The following is a 22,448-nucleotide window of genomic DNA, read 5'->3' as shown; positions in this document are numbered from 1 at the left end:
AATGTAGACCAATTTAGCACACATTTTCCAATTCAGCTTTTTCGACATGAAAATTTTGAGTATTTCCTAGTATGTCATTGGTGGTATTTACCAATAAATGCCAATATTTCGCACCCGGTTAGTTGTGCCAAACATTCAAATTTACTAGCTTTCCAAGTACTTGCAATGCAAAATTATGAAACATGATCTTCATCCATGGCGTTGTCTTTTTAAAGACATTTCTTGTTTGTTCTTGTGTAAGTTAGTCATTGTGTACTGAAAGCTGAGTTTATTACAAGTACTTGTGCTAGACTGAATCCTTGTCGTTACTGACAGTGCAAGTTAAGTGTGCAGCGTTCGAAATACTGAAGCCTTATCACAGTGCAATTTGCACTCCAAAATTCATGGGTTGCGATACAAGTTTAAAAGAATTTATGTGTTTGACGGGCACTTCAAACTGCTCAGAAAAATAAATGGGAATAAAGGAGAAAAGAGTTGACAATTTGCATCATAATCAGCTAGGTCCTCAGTTTCAGTTATTTTTCATTTGATGTACACACAATCCCGTATCATGGTGTCTAGGCCTGTTATGTTTCTTAATTTTACAATAAACAAGGCTTTTACATGATTGACCAGTTGTTGCTTTTCTTTATTTTTTGTACTGTTTTGTAACAAGTCTGTTTGTGAACATCATAGCAAAAACACAAGCAGAGACGTAACCAGGTTTTCTTGGTTGGGTGGGTGGACGTACCTTTGTGTCAGGGGCAAATATTGGGACAATATCCGGGGACAATATGCGCTCGTAGCGTGCAAAAAGCTCATGATCAGGGTGAAATTTTGGTGGGAAACGGGCAGCACAGAAGATGCACCTTGGGCAATTTTGGCTTCTGGTTCTTTTGTTTTTCTTCTTTTCTTTTCCATTTTTTTTGTCTTTTTTCACCTTTTCTTTTGCTTTTCATTTTTTGTCAGAGAGGCACTTTTCTCTTTCGTTTTCGTCTCCCCTCTAAAAACACCCACTGAAACTCATTGTTACTATACTATGTGTGTACTAAATTTCTGTATTTAATTGGAAATGTGGACATCAATCCATGTGTTTTACCTGTACTATATTTTAGCCTCATCACTGAGTTAGCAGTTTGTTAGATCTATCTGTGGAAGGATTTGCCACATTTCATAACTTGCCCATTCTATGCGTTAATTAAATTGTTACTAAAGAAAGTTCAGAAGATTTCTTGAATTTTCATATTATTTTTGTTTGTTTGCCAGCTGATATGAAGAGTAAAAGTCATAATACTTTATACTTTTAATAGTGTAGGACTGTAGGTAGGCCTACGTAATATAGTGATTGATACTGTGTTATGAACCATAACCCATGGTGCATTGCAACAAGTATGTGCCCTGAGGGCAGAGTAAATTGTGGTGAATGCAAACAGTATCCCATGGTGCATTGCAACAAGAATGTGCCCCGAGGGCAGGGTATACATTAATTGTGCCGAATGCAAGCATATTTTGGTATGCTGATTAAGCGCTGGTAAAATTAAGCAGTGTTATGAAATTGAATTTGGATCAACCAAATTCAATTCAAATAAAAATAATGGAATTGATAAATTTTAGAATTAAAAAGCAAACTGCTGTAAACTGCTTGAAATGTGAAATACTAGTCAAATGGTAAATTAAACTCACTCAAATAATAATAAATTTATTACTAACCATTTTTTGGCATCTGGCCATAGTTGGTCATAAAAAAGTTACACTCTGCAAAATTTGACAAAAATCACCTGATTCTGATTCAACAGAGCATGTAACTATTATTGTGTACATTGAATGTGTATGAAAGTAAACATATTTGGAAAGCTGGCGCTACACAAGGATACCATATATGCTAAAGTCAATGTCTGTAAATTATATCGGGTGGAAGGTAAAATTGTTGTCCCACTCTTACCATGTAAATTAACTCCGGTGAAACCTTTGTTAGATGTGTTTGGGGAACATATATTCTAGGCTTAAAAATCTTGTAATGAGTTCTATATTATCAAACAGAGAGAGATACAGGGTAAATCATAAACAATATTTATAATTTTCACAACATTATCCTTTAAAAACTTTTGTACTCCATCTCCTACACAAAAACCAATGCCATATTTGAATTCCTCATCAAATGTCTTTAAAAAAATATTTTACAGAAGGGGTGACTCTTTCAAGAGAGAGGCCATTCAGAAAATTTCAGAGTGGAAATACACTTAGTACAGTGATGTATAGTTTTAATTAGCACTTAATTAGGCAATTAATTAGTTCTATGTTTGTAACATGATGCAGTGCACTTTTGCTATTCATGGTAGATGGCTTTAAACCCTAACCACCCTGAATCCTGACATATTCCATATATGTGGAGGCCAGTGGTAAGAAATGCACATTCCTACACTACAATGGTGTATTGTCATGTTAGTTTAGTTCAGATATTTATTTTTATATGTTTATTGTATCATCACCATCAATATGTACTAATTTGAATTAAATACAAGCTAAAATTTTCACTTTTTAAAATTGTGACATTAAAACATGGCATCAAAACTTGAAATGTTCTCTTCTAAAATGGCTGATAACATGCCAATTTTGGCAATAAAAACTTGCAATTTATAAACAATTCACAAAAATTGGGTCCTCATCTAAACGTTGGTGTACGTCCCAAATAGATTTACACTGGGAACCTTACCATTGAGTGTATCATGCATATTAACTATTACATCTTTTAAATTTTGATGGATAATTTAAAATGTACATGTCACAAGTTGGGACCCTAATTGATGGAATCACTTCATACAGAACCTTACCATCTTGGTATCTCCCTAACAGTGGGCATGGTAGGCAGCGCACATGGTGGGCAGCGCACAGGGTACCTCCAACCATGCCACCCCTGAATGGTGTTATGGGTTAAATGAACAAGAGTTGAGTTGAGCTTGTTAATGGCAATATAAATCAAAATGTCAGTCATAACAATAGGCCATCTAAAAGGTCCTGTACTTTTCACTTGAGTTTGATAAGTGATACAGAAATGAATTTGGTATAGTACATGTAGCAGAGATGCCAGTTGTCAGGTTTGAACCTGAATTCAGGTTTTTTGTGAATCCAAATTCCCGTGTTTTTATATATTTTCAGCCCGTTTGGGGGCTTTTGGCCTGCAATGCACATGCTTTTTCAGGTTTTTGAGTGAAACTGACTGGCATCTCTGATGTAGGTTATCTCCTACTTTTAGCATGGACCGTGGAGTACAACATTTTAAAGACAATAAATAGGTCCTTATTCAGTAAAGCTCAGTAAGAAAGTCAGATATAGGATACACTTGATTGGATGAGGCTAAAACTGCCCCAATTACTTGTAGGCAACTTCTTTTCTTTTTTGTACAGTGTTTGTGAAGTTTTAAAAATGATGCCAATTGTGTATTTTTTGTTTATTCACAGGTAAAATGGAAGACAAGTCCCCAGTCAAAACTAGGCCCAAGGTTGGAATGGAAAGGGGACCCCAGCCAGTACCCCCACCTGAGTCCCAGACCCCCACAGGTAAGATGGAAGACAAGTTCCCAGTCAAAACTAGACACCAGGTTCAAATGGAAGGGGACCCCATCCAGTACCCCCACCTGAGTCTCAGACCCCCACAGGTAAGATGGAAGACAAGTTCTCAGTCAAAACTAGGCCCAAGGGTCAAATGGAAGGGGACCCCAGCCAGTACCCCCACCTGAGTCTCAGACCCACAGGTAAGATGGAAGACAAGTTCCCAGTCAAAACTAGGCCCACGGTTCAAATGGAAGGGGACCCCAGCCAGTACCCCCACTTGAGTCTCAGACCCCACAGGTAAGATGGAAGACAAGTTCCCAGTCAAAACTAGGCTCAAGGTTGGAATGGAAGAGGACCCCATCCAGTACGCCCAATTGACTCTCAGACACTCCTAGTCAAGATGGAAGACAAGTTCCCAGCAAACACAAAAACGTTTTAAAAACGTTTTAAATAAGTTATATTTTGGCTTTTGGTTTAGGTAAAAACGTTTTAATAACATTAAAATGTCGGGTTATATAAAGGTCATGATAACGCTTTTAAAACGTTTTTTGTGAAAACACACTACAACAATATTTTTAAATGTTTTCAAAAAATGTTATTGTAAACTATTTTTGAAAACATTTTTGCCAAATATTTTGTCAATACTTAAATAACATTATGTTAAAATATTTGAACCCAGCAAACACAGAAATGTTCTTAAAATGTTTTTTTCAAAACCTTTTAATAACATTTAAATGTCGGGTTATATAAAGATCATGAAAACGTTTTTAAAACGTTATTGAAAATATTTTGGCCAAACATTTTTCGGAAAATATTTTTTCAACCCCAAAATAACATTCTGTTTAAAATGTTTTGTATCAAGTTTTCAAGAATGTTTTTGGAATGTTATTAAAATGTTTTTATACCCTTTATATAACCCGACATTTAAACGTTTTCTGACAACCTTTTATAACCTTTTGCGAATGATGCCGAAAACGTTTTGTGTTTGCTGGGTTCCCAGTCAAAACTATGCCCAAGGTTGGAATGGAAGGGGACCCCAGCCAGTACCCCCACCTGAGTCTCAGACCCCACAGGTAAGGTGGAAGACAAGTTCACAGTCAAAACTAGGCCCATGGTTTAAATGGAAGAGGACCCCAGCCAGTACCCCCACAGGTAAGATGGAAGACAAGTTCCCAGTCAAAACTAGGCCCAAGGTTGGAATGGAAGGGGGACCCCATCCAGCACCCACAATTTCATAAATTGTTGTTTTAAAAAAGAAAGAAAGAAAGAAAGAGTGGAAATAGAGGGAGGGAAGGAAGGAGGGAGGGATGAATGAAAAGAGGTAAAGAAGGGGCAGATTTTTGAGAAAGTTTTTCTGTAGGGCTGCGTGACATGTCCTGGGTTTTAACAAATTGGAGGGAAAAGCCCAAGCCTGGGGGAGGGAATTCTCACATGTCCTTTTGTGCATTTGGAATATTGTGTCTGTTTTACCTCCAAATTTTCCTTATTTGGCAGGGGAAACTGGGAAGAAGCTCAAGACTGAGGGGGCAAATGCCCAATGCCCTCTTCATGCCACCCCTATTTGGCAGGGAGAAACTGGGGAAAAAGCTCAAGACTAAGGGGGGAATGCCTAATGCCCTCTTCATGCCGCCCCTATTTGACAGGGGGCGCCAAAGCCAGTGGCATAGATTTCTTTTTCACATGGGGGGGTGATGGGGATTGAAAAAATTTCTTGAAGTGTAGTGAATCCAGCACCTTTTTGCGACAGAAAATGTTAGTGGTACATGCACGAAAAATGTTGGCATATTGAAGCTAAACTTGTGAAAATGGTGCAAAAGGGGAATAAATGCATGCGGAAGCACAGAAATTGGCACTTTTAGGGCTAAAATGGCCAAATATGAGGTTAATTTGGTCAGAAACCTACATACAGGCATCAACATTGTGGAGGGGGGATGATTGTATGGACCATCCCCCCTGGTAAAATATTGGGGGGATTTATCCCCCATCCCCCCGGGATCTACGCCTATGACCAAAGCCATAAAAGAGGGGTAAATTCCCTGATATTTCCTGTGTGTTGCCCCTATTTGATTTATATTAGGGGGATGGGCAACAGGGAAAAGTCCCTAGGCTGAGGAGCGAATGGCCATGGTTCCCTTCATCCTGCCTCTATCTGACAGGGGAGGCAAAACTTAGGAAAAGCCCAAAATTGAGGGGGTAAATGCCCCAATGTCCACTTTGCACCCTCCCTATTTGAAAGGGGGCAACTGGGGTAAAGCAAGGGATAAATGCCTCATGTGTCACTCTTTCCATAAATGCCCCCTTTGTGTTGCCCCTATTGACAGGGACAACTGGCATGCAGCAAAGTCCAAGAACTTGTGGAGGAAAATGCCCGATTCGGCGATTCCCCCCTTCATGGTGTCCCTTTTTGACAGCAAGATTCAAAAATGTCCCCCTTTCCTTTCCTTTCTTTTCTTTCTTTCTTTCTTTCTTTCTTTCTTTCTTTCTTTCTTTCTTTCTTTCTTTCTTTCTTTCTTTCTTTCTTTCTTTCTTTCTTTCTTTCTTTCTTTCTTTCTTTCTTTCTTTCTTTCTTTCTTTCTTTCTTTCTTTCTTTCTTTCTTTCTTTCTTTCTTTCTTTCTTTCTTTCTTTCTTTCTTTCTTTCTTTCTTTCTTTCTTTCTTTCTCCCCTGGTGATGTCACTGACTGCCTCAGTTAGACATCATTTTGCTCATCAGTATTTCAAAGTTGCTAACTACATAATCAGCGTTCGAATTAAGGAAAAATAAATGGTTGTCCTATTGTCCGTCTAGGTTTTTGGTTGTCTGTATGTATTAAGGTCCCTTTTGGCTACAGATTTATGGTTGTCCGACGGACAACCGAATCAGTATTTTTGGTTGTTCGGCGACTTTTTGAGTTGTCCCGGGCGAACGGACAACCAAAATTTCGAACGCTGTACATAATACATGTATGAACTTGAAATTACAGCTGAGATGGAAGGAGACAAGCTCTTAGCAGTCCACAAACAGGGACTAGTTTCAGATGGAAGGGATGTGCCAATCTGGGTGAGGGAGGAGCCCAGGAATTGCCCCTGCACCTGACAAAATCCCGAGATCATCATTTCATCACAAAATGGTAAGTTGTGATGTACTGTATTTAGCCTATGTGTGCAATTACCTTCACCCACTGACTTGATTTAGAATATCCTCATTATTCATACAAAAATTGTGGTTGTCCACAGTAGCTCAGGCTGGTTTAGTGCTGATCTGGCAGACCCTCCCTGGCACTAATCAAAGTTGGCTTAGTTGTTGCCCTGCGCACTTGAAGGCCGTTGTGTATTGGGTAAAGGGGTCGAACCTGTATTTCTTACAGGATGGAGTGCCCAGAAACAAAAACGCAAGAGATTAAGTAGATTAGTAGTCAAGTTAACTCAATCGATAAGGCATTCGACTATGGTGCAAGAGGTTGCGGGTTCGAACCCTGGTGGTGCCTACGCTCTCCTGGAAACATTGAGTTAGCTTGAAATTCCCCTGGACAAGGAACTTACTGCTAAATGTCTCGTTGTAACCCTTACGTAAACTCGGGAACTGATCCTGGTTGCGAAGGTTATTTGTGGAATGTCTAGGGTGTGTGCTCTTGAAGCAGCAAAGTCCCTGAATTGTTGTTAAATGGTTTATGGAATGATGTAAATGTAGTGGTCAGTGACAACCTGTAAAGTGTGCTGAGGCTTGTGGATCAACGTCTAGGCATTGTGCCTGTGCATGGCGCACTATAAATCACTGCGCTTTTTTTTTTAAAGATTATGTGAGTTGATCTGTCTTTTGACTTCCTGTTAGCATCTTATTTCAATAGAGGTGGGTGGTAATTAAGGGTGCTGTCATTAGCCTGTCAATCATACTCATATCTTAGTGTTGCCAGTCTTCAGGAAATTTCCTGATTTCAGGAAATTTTACTCGGATGATACTGTACAAATGTATAAGCAAAGTACATTTTCAGGAATTTTTTTGCCATTTCAGGATTTTTTGACAATATTGACTGGCATCTGTCAATAAAGGCTGAATAAGGCAAGTTATTCACTCTTTTCATGGATCCACAATCTTGCTACCAAAACGAGGTACTACCTGCAAACGCATGCACAAAAAGTGCCCTTTTTTTTCTCGCCCTTTTCTATAACAACGCGGCAGAAGGCTTTTGCAAAGCACACGTTTGACAGGCGTATGTACATGCAACACACACTTTACGGGTAGAACCTCGTCTTGAGATGACCGTGCGATCGGTGAATATGGAACAGGTGTTTTAAGTGGTCAAGTGCCCCCTTGCTCATGTCTTTCATCGTAATAATTATATGTGACCATCCATCTCAAACCGCTCGTAAAATCGACAAATTGTATTTCGAGTTTCAGTGCAAAATAAACAACGGTTGTATTCATATTTACCTAATGTTTGTCCAACATGTTTCTCATTTTAGTGTGAGTCAAATGCCAATCTTTAATCCTATTGTTGAAGAGGATAATAAGCTTATACTTATGTATAGAGTTAGCAAATAGCTGTAGTCTTTGTTTGCTTTGGCCAAATCCTGTTCAAGTGGTGGGTTAACTAACAACAAACAATGAGAGGACATTCCTGAACCTCGCGTTCACTTGGGGATGATTTGAAGTGACCGCCAATTATGACAATTTGATATGTAATACCAGCGATGTGGAAAAAGAGAAATAATATAGCACCAAAATAATGTACCCTTTTACTGAAGGAGCAAACTTTAACAAGCAATAACTCCGCTTCTGGATATTGTCAAATGATATATCATTGTAAAGCTTATGATATATATTTTCTAAACACGGAAGAAAACAAAATTGACAAGGGGCCGACTTTACGAGCGTTTTGACCTGGGCGGTCAAACTCAGGTTCAAACTCAAATTTAAAAAACTTTGATGTCACACTGGTCCACATTCATGTGACACTTTAAAAACAGACTTCTGACTTGCAAATCACTATGCTCGTAATGCCATAATTTGATGATAGTATGGGCCTGCAGTGTAGTGCATCAGTGGCAGTCTAGTGATTTTCACAGTGCAAGAGGTGGTCCCTATAGCCTGTGTTATGATTGAGTGACAAGGCCAAACAAATTAATTGACTTGATTCATGTGCCATGGGAATTGAAAATATGATGCGGTATGCATTTTTATTTTATTTTTCATAATTTAACAATACCAATTTGGGGTACTAAAAGTATTGTACATATTAGGCCTATATCCCAAATGCAATTCTATATTTTTGTCATACTCTCTAAATGTAAAAGAGTGAAAATTTCACTCGGAACTTGGAGTGATTTCATTCTCACTCTATTCGAGTGGTTAGTCATTCTTTTAGAGTGAAAAAAGCCTCTACTCGGTCAATCTAGATTCACTCCTTACAGAGTGATCCAAAATTACCGCTCAATTTCAGAGTGAAATCAGAATCACTCTTTGCGGAGTGAATCCACAGTTCGTACAGCCAATCATAAAGCCGGATGTTCGCATGAAAACATTGTGATTATTCATTCGGCGAATTAATCGTTGCAGCAATGGCGGTGGAGTTGTCAGTAGTCAGGAATGGGCGAGGCAGTTTGCCGAAGAAATAGCCAATATTTTCGTCGGTAAGTATACTTTGAACTATTTTATTTATATGTTGAATCATTGCAGATTGTAATCGACAACTAAAAATCTGATGTTACTGTCTCAAAGGTGATAATTGTACCCATGAAGCTTCTTCATTTGTTGAACACATTGATTCACATTGTCCGTCCGGCATTACGGTGGCACACTCATGGACTGCTATGCATACCTGGTACATGTATTACTTCATAAACCTGTAAATGATTGAGTGTACTTGTGTAATAATTGTAATGTTTGTTATACTGCGTCAGCCTTTTTATTGTTAGTATGTACCCGATCACATCTCCGAGTCCGATGCGCTAGTCATGCTATACATACCAGTAGCCACAGGATCACATGCAGCAAGGCCAGGCCATACCTAGCTAGGCTTAGGCCATAGGGCCAGGCATGTTATCTCTGACCAGTCTCTAATTTATCATGTTTATATACTGCAGCATGTTATATCTGCATGTGTGATGCCAAAAGTCACAGAGGACTATAGGCCTCTATGTCTGACCAGTCTCCAAAAGGCTTTACTATAGTACAGCACGCCTACCTGCATGTGTGATGCTAGGCCTATAGTCCTACATCACTAAGCTTTTAAGCATGCCAAAATTACCATTTTAATCTTAATTAACATGTAAAAATACTTACTGTGTTGTAATTCCTTGAACAAAAAAATACATGAATGAATGAACATTTTGTGCCTATTTCTGTGATTATTTTTGTCAGTCTCATTCACTTCTTTTATTTCAAAAGAGTGGTTTTTCCACTCCTCTTTGGAGCTGTATGAGTGACCACTCCTTTTGGAGTGAAATTCACTCTCCCTAAAGAGTGATTTTATTCACTCTTTTTTTTCGAGTGAATTTCCTCACTCTTTTTGAAGAGTGAATTTCACTCTAAAAGGAGTGGTCACTCATACAGCTCCAAGGAGGAGTGGAAAAACCACTCTTTTTGAGCTGTTTTTCACTCTTTCACATTTAGAGAGTAATACAGCTGCACACCCCATGTTATAGTAGGGCCTACAGAATAGTATTGAAATGACATTTCACCCTACACTTCTGCAGCTTCATGGATTTCAAGTATTCATGTTGCATTTAAGCTGTATGTAATACATTTTTTAAGTTGACGATTCAATCTGAAGGAAATTTGAAACTGGACATTAATATTATAGCAGATTTTCAGTTAAAATTTTCGTTAAAATGAAAAATAAGAAATAAAATTCAACTTCTGCAATTTTTGAGCAAACGCGCAGCATAAATCTAATGTGTGCGGGGACATGAGACAAATCGAGGGTTCAGAACCAGAAAGTCGTAACTCACTATGACCAGCTCTCGCAAAATGAGCATAAAGTTGGCTCCTTGCTTTGGTGTTCAAAAATTAATATTTCTTCTATAATGTCTTTTCTTTTCTATTTTCTATTGAATTTTTTTATAATTAATGGACTGTATCTTCTATAGTGCTCTGGTGACTTTATTCACCTTTATTGATCCCCTGGTCCCAATTTGGACATCCACTGCTCTTGCAGGCATATATGGCACCATGATCCTGCCCAATGCAGGCCTCTTCATTCCCCTGGCTTTTTTTGTTTCAATATATCTCTTTTTTTGTCATATTTTTAATTTTTGGGATTTCTTAATTTATCTGTTTTTTGGTTGTGGTATTTTATCCTCCTCCACAATTTGCAAACTTCTTCAGATAGATAGATTTATTATTATCTTTTCTCCCATTACATGATACAAAGAATAATACATAAGAAAGAATAATTCATGATACAGATACAATACATAATAAATGATACACTGCATAATACACTGATGAGTGAAGGAATTACAGTATGATCAATAACTGAAAAAACCCCAATGTTTTAAGTAAATTGAATAGAAGAGTTATGGCTTTTTTCATCAACTTCAACAAATTTGATGAATATATGTTTTAAAAATTGATAACATGGAAACTATGAGGAAAAGAATATTTCTTTAAAAAAAATCAAATTTAGAAATTGGCACGAGAGACTGAAAATGAGGAAATGGCCTTGATAATAACAACAAAATCAGAATACAAATTCCACTGTCAAAGTTTCATTGTTATTGGAATATTATGACGCATGCTGAATTTATTGTTGGGGTGCATTATAGTTATTTGTCTGTGTGTACGTGCATGTATTTGTTTGTGGGTGTTGTGGTAACAGTGCCAATATTAAATTGACGTGCAAGAGTTCTAAACCTGTAACGTTTATACGGTTGTCAATTGCAATTCTGCCCCCCAGGACACGGGCAATAAGCGAGGACTTAGTCGGGATTTGGCCAGGGATGTAATGTCAGCACAATGTGTCCCCTCACTACCAGGACATAGCCAGGATGTACTAATGCATCTTGAAAAGGCAGTGGTCTACTCGGGATTAAAAGAGTACTCTCAAATGTGCCGGGTCATATTCGGGGGAAACACTGATCTGTTCTCTCAATTTACCAGGGAATCCAGGTTCTTTGATATTATGATTTGAGTCTCAGAAGTCATGCACGCTTTGTGATCATTCCGACAGTTGCCAGGGGTATGGGCGTGGGGACTTGGCCGGGGATGAACAAGAAAATAGTGCCCCACCCTACCAGGACTTAGCCAGGACTGTAACATTTTTGTAACAGTTTGCATAAATTATGTCCCAACCTAGTGCCAGGTTGGGCAGGGGGGCAAGGATTGCAACTGACAGCTGCATTATGATAGTAAATAGATATATGATAAATATTGTTGCTAAATGATGGTAGACAGTTATAATATTCACCAGTCAATACTCAAGTGGTCTGACCATAGGGCTAGTGTTGGCTTTGTGAGAAGATCTATGTGGTCTTTTTGGGGGTATTCAACCCCAAAAAAGAAAATTTCAACCCCTCCCCTACAGAAAATTGGCCCGGTAAGTTACGAAATTTGGTCAAAATACTTTAAAATTGGCCTGGTAAACACAAAATTAACCTTAATTTTGGGCTAAAACAGTGCCTTGTGCACAATCATCACAGTTAACATAAGACCAAAATGATGCCTTTCAGAGATGCCACATGTCCGACTTTTTAGGCTAAGAGTTTTCAAGTCTGAGAGAAAACCGTAAAATCTGAGATTTTCACGGCTCGTATTTGTTTCGAAATATAAAAGGCTTATAAAGGAACAGTCAACCCGATTTTGTGCTTTCGCGGTCTTTTGTGTGTCTTACATTGTTCATAAATATGTAAAAATCTATGAATGCCATTTGCTATTTTCATTTATTCAATGTGAAAATATATACTTGTGAAAAATAGTAATCACCAGTGGCTTTCTGGGCAGTTCTGATTGATAAAAAGCTGCAGCTTCAAAGGGGCGTTTGCTTCCCCTGGACCCCACTGGGAGCCCAGCCGGGTATTTTCTACTTTTTGACACACACCTAGTGTGGCATCTCTGGCCTTTATGGATTTTGTGTCTTTGCCCCCTCAGACAACTGACCCTGATACATACTTGGACCCCCCAAAAGGATTTATGCAAAGACCCCACTGGATGAGATTAAAAAATAATGTAGTATAGTGGTGATATAAATTTGAGCAGTTTTGCATTAAACAATTAAATCTTAATTTTCATCAGTTTGTGGTAATTCTGACCCATGACTAGAGTTGAATTTTGTGTATTTTTTTCAAATGCACATTTTTGCACTGCATAATATTACCAGTGGCTACAAACATTTTTGGAGTGCCATGGCACAGTCTGGTCCTTTGATCAGGTACATGTATATTGTATTAAGAAATTTGTGAATTAAAGTTCATGGTAATTTCACAAATTGAACAGGTATTGTGTGGGTATTCTTTTGAATGCCAGTGTATAGACTGATATTATTTGGTCCCTAGATGAGAAATCTGGTCACCAAGTTCTATTTATGGTCATATCAATTTCTTTTAGCAAAATAATGACTTGAATAAGTTCATAAGTTAACAAGTTATTCAATTGAATGTGAAAAATAGTGGTACATGATATGGACAGTATAGTGTTAGTGTCGGTTAGGATGAGAGTTTCACCACTCAAATTGGTTGAATTTGAGTACTATCATCATCATCATCATCATCATCATCATCATCATCATCATCATCATCATCATCATCATCATCATCATCATCATCCAGGCATCATCATTATCATCATCATCAAGTTCATCATCATCGTCATCAAATGTTGTAATCTGGAGAGACAGATTTGATGTCAGTTATCCCTAGGCAGTAGGCAGGACAAAACAACCATTTGCAAAGGTGACTGTCCTTTTGAAAGGCTCTTACACTGTAAAATTCCTGGATAACACTTTTTTAACACTTCAATGCATTTATTTTTATACTTTGATGTCAGTTATCCCTAGGCAGGACAAAACAACCATTAATAAAGGTCACTGTCCTTTTGAAAGAATCTTACACTGGAAAATTCATGGATAACACTTTTTTAACACTTCAAGGTGTTTATTTCTATACTTTGATGTCAGTTATCCCTAGGCAGGGCAAAACAACCATTAATATTTAATAAAGGTGACTGTCCTTTTGAAAGAATCTTACACTGTAAATATTCCTGGATAACACTTTTTCAACACTCCAACATGTTTATTTCCATACTTTGATGTCAGTTATCCCTAGGCAGGACAAAACAACCATTAATAAAGGTGACTGTCCTTTTGAAAGAATCTTACACTGAAAAATTCCTGGATAACACTTTTTTAACACTCCAACATGTTTATTTCCATACTTTGATGTCAGTTATCCCTAGGCAGGACAAATCAACCATTAATAAAGGTGACTGTCCTTTTCAAAGAATCTTATGCTGTAAAAATTCCTGGATAACACTTTCTTAACACTCCAACATGTTTATTTCCATACTTTGATGTCAGTTATCCCTAGGCAGGACAAAACAACCATTAATAAAGGTGACTGTCCTTTTGAAAGAATCTTACACTGAAAAATTCCTGGATAACACTTTTTTAACACTTCAAAGTGTTTATTTCCATACTTTGATGTCAGTTATCCCTAGGCAGGACAAAATAACCATTAATAAAGGTGACTGTCCTTTTCAAAGAATCTTATGCTGTAAAAATTCCTGGATAACACTTTCTTAACACTCCAACATGTTTATTTCCATACTTTGATGTCAGTTATCCCTAGGCAGGACAAAACAACCATTAATAAAGGTGACTGTCCTTTTGAAAGAATCTTACACTGAAAAATTCCTGGATAACACTTTTTTAACACTCCAACATGTTTATTTCCATACTTTGATGTCAGTTATCCCTAGGCAGGGCAAAACAACCATTAATATTTAATAAAGGTGACTGTCCTTTTGAAAGAATCTTACACTGTAAATATTCCTGGATAACACTTTTTAAACACTCCAACATGTTTATTTCCATACTTTGATGTCAGTTATCCCTAGGCAGGACAAAACAACCATTAATAAAGGTGACTGTCCTTTTGAAAGAATCTTACACTGAAAAATTCCTGGATAACACTTTTTTAACACTCCAACATGTTTATTTCCATACTTTGATGTCAGTTATCCCTAGGCAGGACAAATCAACCATTAATAAAGGTGACTGTCCTTTTGAAAGAATCTTACACTGTAAAATTCATGGATAACACTTTTTAACACTTCAAAGTGTTTATTTCCATACTTTGATGTCAGTTATCCCTAGGCAGGACAAAATAACCATTAATAAAGGTGACTGTCCTTTTCAAAGAATCTTATGCTGTAAAAATTCCTGGATAACACTTTCTTAACACTCCAACATGTTTATTTCCATACTTTGATGTCAGTTATCCCTAGGCAGGACAAAACAACCATTAATAAAGGTGACTGTCCTTTTGAAAGAATCTTACACTGAAAAATTCCTGGATAACACTTTTTTAACACTCCAACATGTTTATTTCCATACTTTGATGTCAGTTATCCCTAGGCAGGGCAAAACAACCATTAATATTTAATAAAGGTGACTGTCCTTTTGAAAGAATCTTACACTGTAAATATTCCTGGATAACACTTTTTTAATACTCCAACATGTTTATTTCCATACTTTGATGTCAGTTATCCCTAGGCAGGACAAAACAACCATTAATAAAGGTGACTGTCCTTTTGAAAGAATCTTACACTGTAAATATTCCTGGATAACACTTTTTTAACACTCCAACATGTTTATTTCCATACTTTGATGTCAGTTATCCCTAGGCAGGACAAAACAACCATTAATAAAGGTGACTGTCCTTTTGAAAGAATCTTATGCTGTAAAAATTCCTGGATAACACTTTTTTAACACTTCAAAGTGTTTATTTCCATACTTTGATGTCAGTTATCCCTAGGTAGGGCAAAACAACCATTAATATTTAATAAAGGTGACTGTCCTTTTGAAAGAATCTTACACTGTAAATATTCCTGGATAACACTTTTTTAACACTCCAACATGTTTATTTCCATACTTTGATGTCAGTTATCCCAAGGCAGGACAAAATAACCATTAATAAAGGTGACTGTCCTTTTGAAAGAATCTTACACTGTAAAATTCATGGATAACACTTTTTTAACACTTCAAAGTATTTATTTCCATACTTTGATGTCAGTTATCCCTAGGCAGGACAAAATAACCATTAATAAAGGTGACTGTCCTTTTCAAAGAATCTTACGCTGTAAAAATTCCTGGATAACACTTTCTTAACACTCCAACATGTTTATTTCCATACTTTGATGTCAGTTATCCCTAGGCAGGACAAAACATCCATTAATAAAGGTGACTGTCCTTTTTAAAGAATCTTACACTGAAAAATTCCTGGATAACACTTTTTTAACACTTCAACATTTTTATTTCCATACTTTGATGTCAGTTATCCCTAGGCAGGACAAAACAACCATTAATATTTAATAAAGGTGTCTGTCCTTTTGAAAGAATCTTACACTGTAAATATTCCTGGATAACACTTTTTTAACGCTTCAAAGTGTTTATTTCCATACTTTGATGTCAGTTATCCCTAGGCAGGGCAAAACAACCATTAATATTTAATAAAGGTGACTGTCCTTTTGAAAGAATCTTACACTGTAAATATTCCTGGATAACACTTTTTTAACACTCCAACATGTTTATTTCCATACTTTGATGTCAGTTATCCCAAGGCAGGACAAAACAACCATTAATAAAGGTGACTGTCCTTTTGAAAGAATCTTACACTGTAAAATTCATGGATAACACTTTTCTAACACTTCAAAGTGTTTATTTCCATACTTTGATGTCAGTTATCCCTAGGCAGGACAAAATAACCATTAATAAAGGTAACTGTCCTTTTCAAAGAATCTTATGTAAAAATTCCTGGATAACACTTTCTTAACACTCCAACATGTTTATTTCCATACTTTGATGTCAGTTATCCCTAGGCAGGACAAAACAACCATTAATAAAGGTGACTGTCCTTTTGAAAGAATCTTACACTGAAAAATTCCTGGATAACACTTTTTTAACACTTCAACATTTTTATTTCCATACTTTGATGTCAGTTATCCCTAGGCAGGTCAAAACAACCATTAATAAAGGTGACTGTCCTTTTGAAAGGATCTTACACTGTAAAATTCCTGGATAACACTTTTTTAACACTTCAGGGTGTTTATTTCCATACTTTGATGTCAGTTATCCCTAGGCAGGACAAAACAACCATTAATAAAGGTGACTGTCCTTTTGAAAGAATCTTATGCTGTAAAAATTCCTGGATAACACTTTCTTAACACTCCAACATGTTTATTTCCATACTTTGATGTCAGTTATCCCTAGGCAGGACAAAACAACCATTAATATTTAATAAAGGTGACTGTCCTTTTGAAAGAACCTTACACTGGAAAATTCCTGGATAACACTTTTTTAACACTTCAAAGTGTTTATTTCCATACTTTGATGTCAGTTATCCCTAGGCAGGGCAAAACAACCATTAATATTTAATAAAGGTGACTGTCCTTTTGAAAGAATCTTACACTGTAAAATTCATGGATAACACTTTATTAACACTTCAAAGTGTTTATTTCCATACTTTGATGTCAGTTATCCCAAGGCAGGGCAAAACAACCATTAATAATTAATAAAGGTGACTGTCCTTTTGAAAGAGTTTTACACTGTAAAATTCCTGGATAACACTTTTTAACACTTTCATTTTTATTTCCATACTTTGATGTCAGTTATCCCCCTAGGCAGGACATAATAACCACTAATAAAGGTGACTGTCCTTTTGAAAGAATCTTACAAAGTAAAAATTCTTGGATAACACTTTTTTAACACTTCAATGCGCTTATTTCATTACTTTATATGTAAAGTATAGGAGGCATTGCTTATGATTTTCCACTACAACGCAATTATAAGGATCTTTTTCATAACAATTATCAACATACCAACATGTTTATATGTTAGAGTGTTAATAATTGTTATGAAAAATACCCTTATAAATGCGTTGTAGTGTTAATCATAAGCAACGCCTCCTATACTTTCATTTGTAAAGTACAGAAATAAAAGCGTTGAAGTGTTAAAAAATTGTTTAAAGTGCTAATTGCCCAAAATTGAATCCAATTTACATTCAAGTTTCAACACTTTAAATAAATTAGCCTTATTCCATGGGAACAAAAGAGAGGGTATAAGTGTGCCAATAGAGTTCAAATATGTTGTGATGATGTTGTCACTTATGGATCTCATATTTTTATTTCCGTCAAAAGCATATGCCTCTACTGTAATGCTCATATCAGGAAAACAATGACAGATTGTGCATTTCTGACTTCAGAAATGAATTCTGCACAAAATTTCTGTCTAGAAAACATATTTAAAACAATATTTTTTGAAACTTTATATTTTGCCATTTTTGGCAGTCAAACGTGTATGTCAGCAAACATAGATTGAATAAAACACCGCTCTTTTCAAAGATACCTATCTTACTCGCACCTGTAATTTATTTATAAAGAAAGTATAAATAAATTACAGGTGCGAGTAATCAGCCTTTCTTTGACATCTATGGTTCAATGCATCTGTAACGCGTGATCGTTGTAGTGCAGGGCGGTATAGTCAAAATTGTATTCATCTATTGCTATGGTAGTTAATCCGATTAACTACGTCACTTCTACGGCGTATAAGATGGAGCCTTGATCCAGGTCAGTAATTTCCATAACAATAGAACTGGCCAGCATATTTCAGTGTGATTACATAATGGGATTATTGAATGGCCAATGATAGAAGTGTTTAAGTTCATTTTTCAGTGTGGCTGCCAGGCTGGACAATTGTCATTAGCATACCTGGATAACAAAATAACTATTTCAGTTTTATTTTCAGTGCTGCTTTCTATTGTGTTCATTTTCAGTGTTGATTTCAGTGTGATTTTCAGAGTTTTATTTTCTGGTCTTACAGCTTTTTTATTGGCTTTGAGTTTACTTTAAATATTGTGATATGGCCTGCCTATACTATGTATCACATGGAGTCATATGAACCATGTATGAACCATAGTAAAAGTCTCGATTGTGAATATGAACTTGTGCAGTAACCTTTTATTCTGAGGTAGTCACTGGAAAGAAACGTTAACAATAAGTTTATTTATGGGATATCGTTGCTATCTAATATTGTACAAAATAGTTGGGACATTTGCCACGACAAGCCATGCCATTGGTTATATATCTTTTTTATTATTATTTAGATTTTCTTCCCCAATCACAACCCACATAATTTGGTATACCAAACTGATTTTGTTTCATAGGAGACACACCTAAGCCAGCTAGCATACGGACTATACCGGTACTTACAACGCTTGACATACAGGAATCCTAGGATTTATCAGAAGTATAATCACAGGTATATCATAGGAGACACACCTGAACCAGCTAGCATACGGACTCTACCAGTACTTACAGTAACATACAGGAGTCCCAGGATTTATCAGAAGTATAATCACAGGTATATCATACAGGAGATACACCTTAACCAGCTAGCATACGGACTACCGGTACTTACAGTGACATACAGGAATCCCAGGATTTACCAGAAGTAATAATCACAGGTATGTATACCATGTCACATTGCAAGTTTATATGAGTAAGTAATGCCATGCTGGCATGTAATTTACTTTGATAATCAACAACTTAGATATGGTAAGTTTATTCATTGTGAATTTATTAAATTCAGTTTGCATAGATTTGACTCATGTTTATGATGGATGCACACATGCCTCAACCTTTGTATCGGTGCATGGGATAAGAATTTCCAGTTTCCTACCTCTCGGCCCAAGGGCTAAGTGCACAATTGTTAATGTTAATTAATTATCAGTAATGGTCTTCTTTGCATCTTTCTATGTCTTAAATTAATCATGTTTTTTAGTTGCATTTTCACTTGAGACCTTCATGTAGTATATGCTTGAAGGTCTCACGGTGGCCCAATGGTTAGGGCGTTTTATTTTTTAACTAATTTTTTAATGGGGGGGAGGTGCTCTCATAATTTTTTTCATATTCCTTGTATCATGCTTGACAATATAGGTCATGTTTCCTTATTTATTTCGCCTCTTATGTATTTCTTTATTTTTGTTTTTTGTTTTATATCATTATAGCGCCATCTATAGTTTGACATTAGGGGGGCCTATTTGATGTATTTTTTGCGGACGAATTGGTACTGGGGTGAACATGGTGAAGTCTTCCGAATCTATTCCGATTTCATTCTATGACTACCCAAAACTCCAGTGTCGTAAAATGCTAACAACTGGTAGCCTGTAAAAACCGCTGTGTTTCATGATTTCTCCGGAAATACATCGACTTGGAGCGTCAAATTTCAGGATAGTAATGAGAAAAATATCTATTATGTGATACCAAAACCTCATCAACAATGAAAAAAATCGGGGGGATGATGCTGTCGATCGGGTTACGGACCTTTAAAAGATAAATAAATAATTCACATTCTGCTGTAAAATTAAATACATGTACATGTCTACCATGGTAAATACTTTTCTTTTTGTCATTCAAAACCATGTTTAAAAAAAAAAATAAATATTACACACTTATAGGTTAATGAACTTTGACAAGTTCATGAAATTTGACAAATTAATGAAATTAGACAAAATAATGCACGTAAGAGGTGTTGATGCGCCTAATGCACGATCCCCGCTGATTTACATGTACAGCCCTATTCCCTAGTAAAAGGGGCACAATTGTGATTTTACCCTTTCGTTCTTAACTAAGCATATCTCGAGATTAAAAAGAGCAAATTGAACAGAACAAGCGGTATTTGAGTGCTAAGACTGTGCCCTTGACGTTGATGTAAGCATCATGTCACAACGGTATTTTCTAATCTCCAAAGAGGGCGCTTTTCACTTGCACAATTTTTTTTGAGACAGGCTGTATTTTCTAGATATATAGCCCCTGTGAAATTAGCAACACTCATTGGATAGGGGAAATTGCCGAAGAAAAATTGATAAAAAGCCAGTTCAGCATAAAATATTTGGGAGTACCTTTAGAATACCCTACCACATCGACGGCGCCTAAGCTTCACCTTTTTGGTAAAACTACACCGACGTCGGTCGGCGAGAATTACTTATTAATGGGATAGATTAGAGGTATATGAGTCAGGTTTTTAATAAAGTATATGTCGGCGCTTGACTTAATGAAGTTTGCATTCATCAAGGTAATAAGTGTTAGTACGATTAAATTATTGTGGTTACTTCTAGATAGTAGTAATGTCATATTTGAATTTAATTTAAGCATAATGAAATAACTATATTGCATATAATGACTTAGAAGTATTAATTATGCGTAATAGATTTTAATGTACTCAAGTAATAATGATTGATCGCATCAAAAGATGATGTTAATAAGCATGATATAATTATAATTAGTGTGACGTACAAGCGGCCGATTGTAATTGGTTATGAATGATTATATAATTCTAATTATTATGATGGATTAGAGGGCTTATGGTAGTTAATTAATAATTATGACATAATAATAATGAGTGAGGGATAAGAGGGTTGTTGTAAGTAATTAACAATGATTGTTAATAGTGATTAAAGTTATATTGATAAGAGGAATGTTAATTGTTAATGAGTGGTTTGATTAAGAATGAGTAGCATTTATTTCATGGAGTAAATACGTATCATAATATTGAATATTGATGTGATGGTGAATGAAGGTATCGTTGTTGCTGTGCTACAGCGACGCCAAAAAGGTATCGCTGTTGCTGTGCTACAGCGACGGGCGCCAAGCTAGACCTTTTATGAGGGGCCTACACCGACGGCGGTAAGGTAGACCTATTTCCGTAAGGCTACACCAACGGTGCAAAGGTGCACCTTATGTAGGCCTAATTGTTAAAGTTGCCATATTAGCAAATGAGTGTGGTGGAGGAAGGTATCGTTGTTGTCATGCGACGGCGCAAAGCTAGACCTTTTTTACAGGGCTACACCGACGGCGCTGAAGGTATCGCTGTTGTTGCGTTACAGCGACGGGCGCCGGTTATACCTTTACGGGCTACACCGACGGCGCAAAGGTTTCGCTGTTGCCGTGCTACAGCGACGGCGCGAAGCTAGACCCTTTTTACAGGGCTACACCGACGGCGGAAGGTATTGCTGTTGCTGTGCTACAGCGACGGTGCGGTTATACCTTTTAATGGGCTACACCGACGGCGCCGAAGGTGTCGTTGTTGCCGTGCTACAGCGACGGTGCGAAGCTAGACTTCAATTTTGAAGGGCTAAACCGACGGCGCGAAAGTATACCTTTTTCCGTATGGTAACACCGACGGCACTGAGGTATACCTTATTTGGTCACCAAATTAATGTAGGGGAGGAAGGTATCGCTGTTGCCGTGCTACAGCGACGCAAAAGCGGCTATACCTTTTACTGGGCTCCACCGACGGCGCGAAGCTATCGTTGTTGCTGTGCTACAGCGACGGCGCAAAGCTAGACTTTTTGCGTAGTTTGTAATGACTTGAATTGATCATGTTAGCAAATAAATGTAACGAAGAGGAGGAAGGTACCGCTGTTGCCGTGCTACAGCGACGCCATGAATGAATGATTTTTTTTTATTATTTGATTATTTAAAGAATAAAAATTAATGACCTGCTTGGTTTTAGGATTATTAACCAACACATGTTTATTTACGCTTCGCCCGCCCATGCCCGACTATTAAAAAAGCCGTTAAAAAACTAATCCCTATTAATCAACATGCACGTATTGAATCATATATTTGCATATTGATACAAGTGATCGTTGGATTGTAGATGATGATGCTTGGGAGATATACATATGATGCACATGTGAAATGGGGAGTTGCTTGTTTGTTGACATGA

General features: G+C 36.9%; 1 protein-coding gene across 1 annotated transcript in view; it reads left to right on the top strand.

The window, feature by feature from the left end:
• Positions 1-2,783: 2,783 nt before the first annotated feature.
• LOC140145146 (receptor-interacting serine/threonine-protein kinase 2-like) overlaps positions 2,784-22,448 on the top strand; it is a 44,221-nt gene continuing 24,556 nt past the window's right edge. The window contains exons 1-2 of the mRNA XM_072166924.1: positions 2,784-2,856; positions 3,438-3,634. Coding sequence (XP_072023025.1) covers positions 2,784-2,856; positions 3,438-3,634 — 270 coding nt within the window. The remainder of the gene's footprint in view (positions 2,857-3,437; positions 3,635-22,448) is intronic.

The sequence above is a fragment of the Amphiura filiformis genome, unplaced genomic scaffold, assembly GCF_039555335.1.
Source record: "Amphiura filiformis unplaced genomic scaffold, Afil_fr2py scaffold_149, whole genome shotgun sequence".
Taxonomy (NCBI): domain Eukaryota; kingdom Metazoa; phylum Echinodermata; class Ophiuroidea; order Amphilepidida; family Amphiuridae; genus Amphiura; species Amphiura filiformis.
The sequence above is the reverse complement of the archived record's forward strand: the minus strand, read 5'-3'. Positions and strand labels throughout refer to the sequence as shown.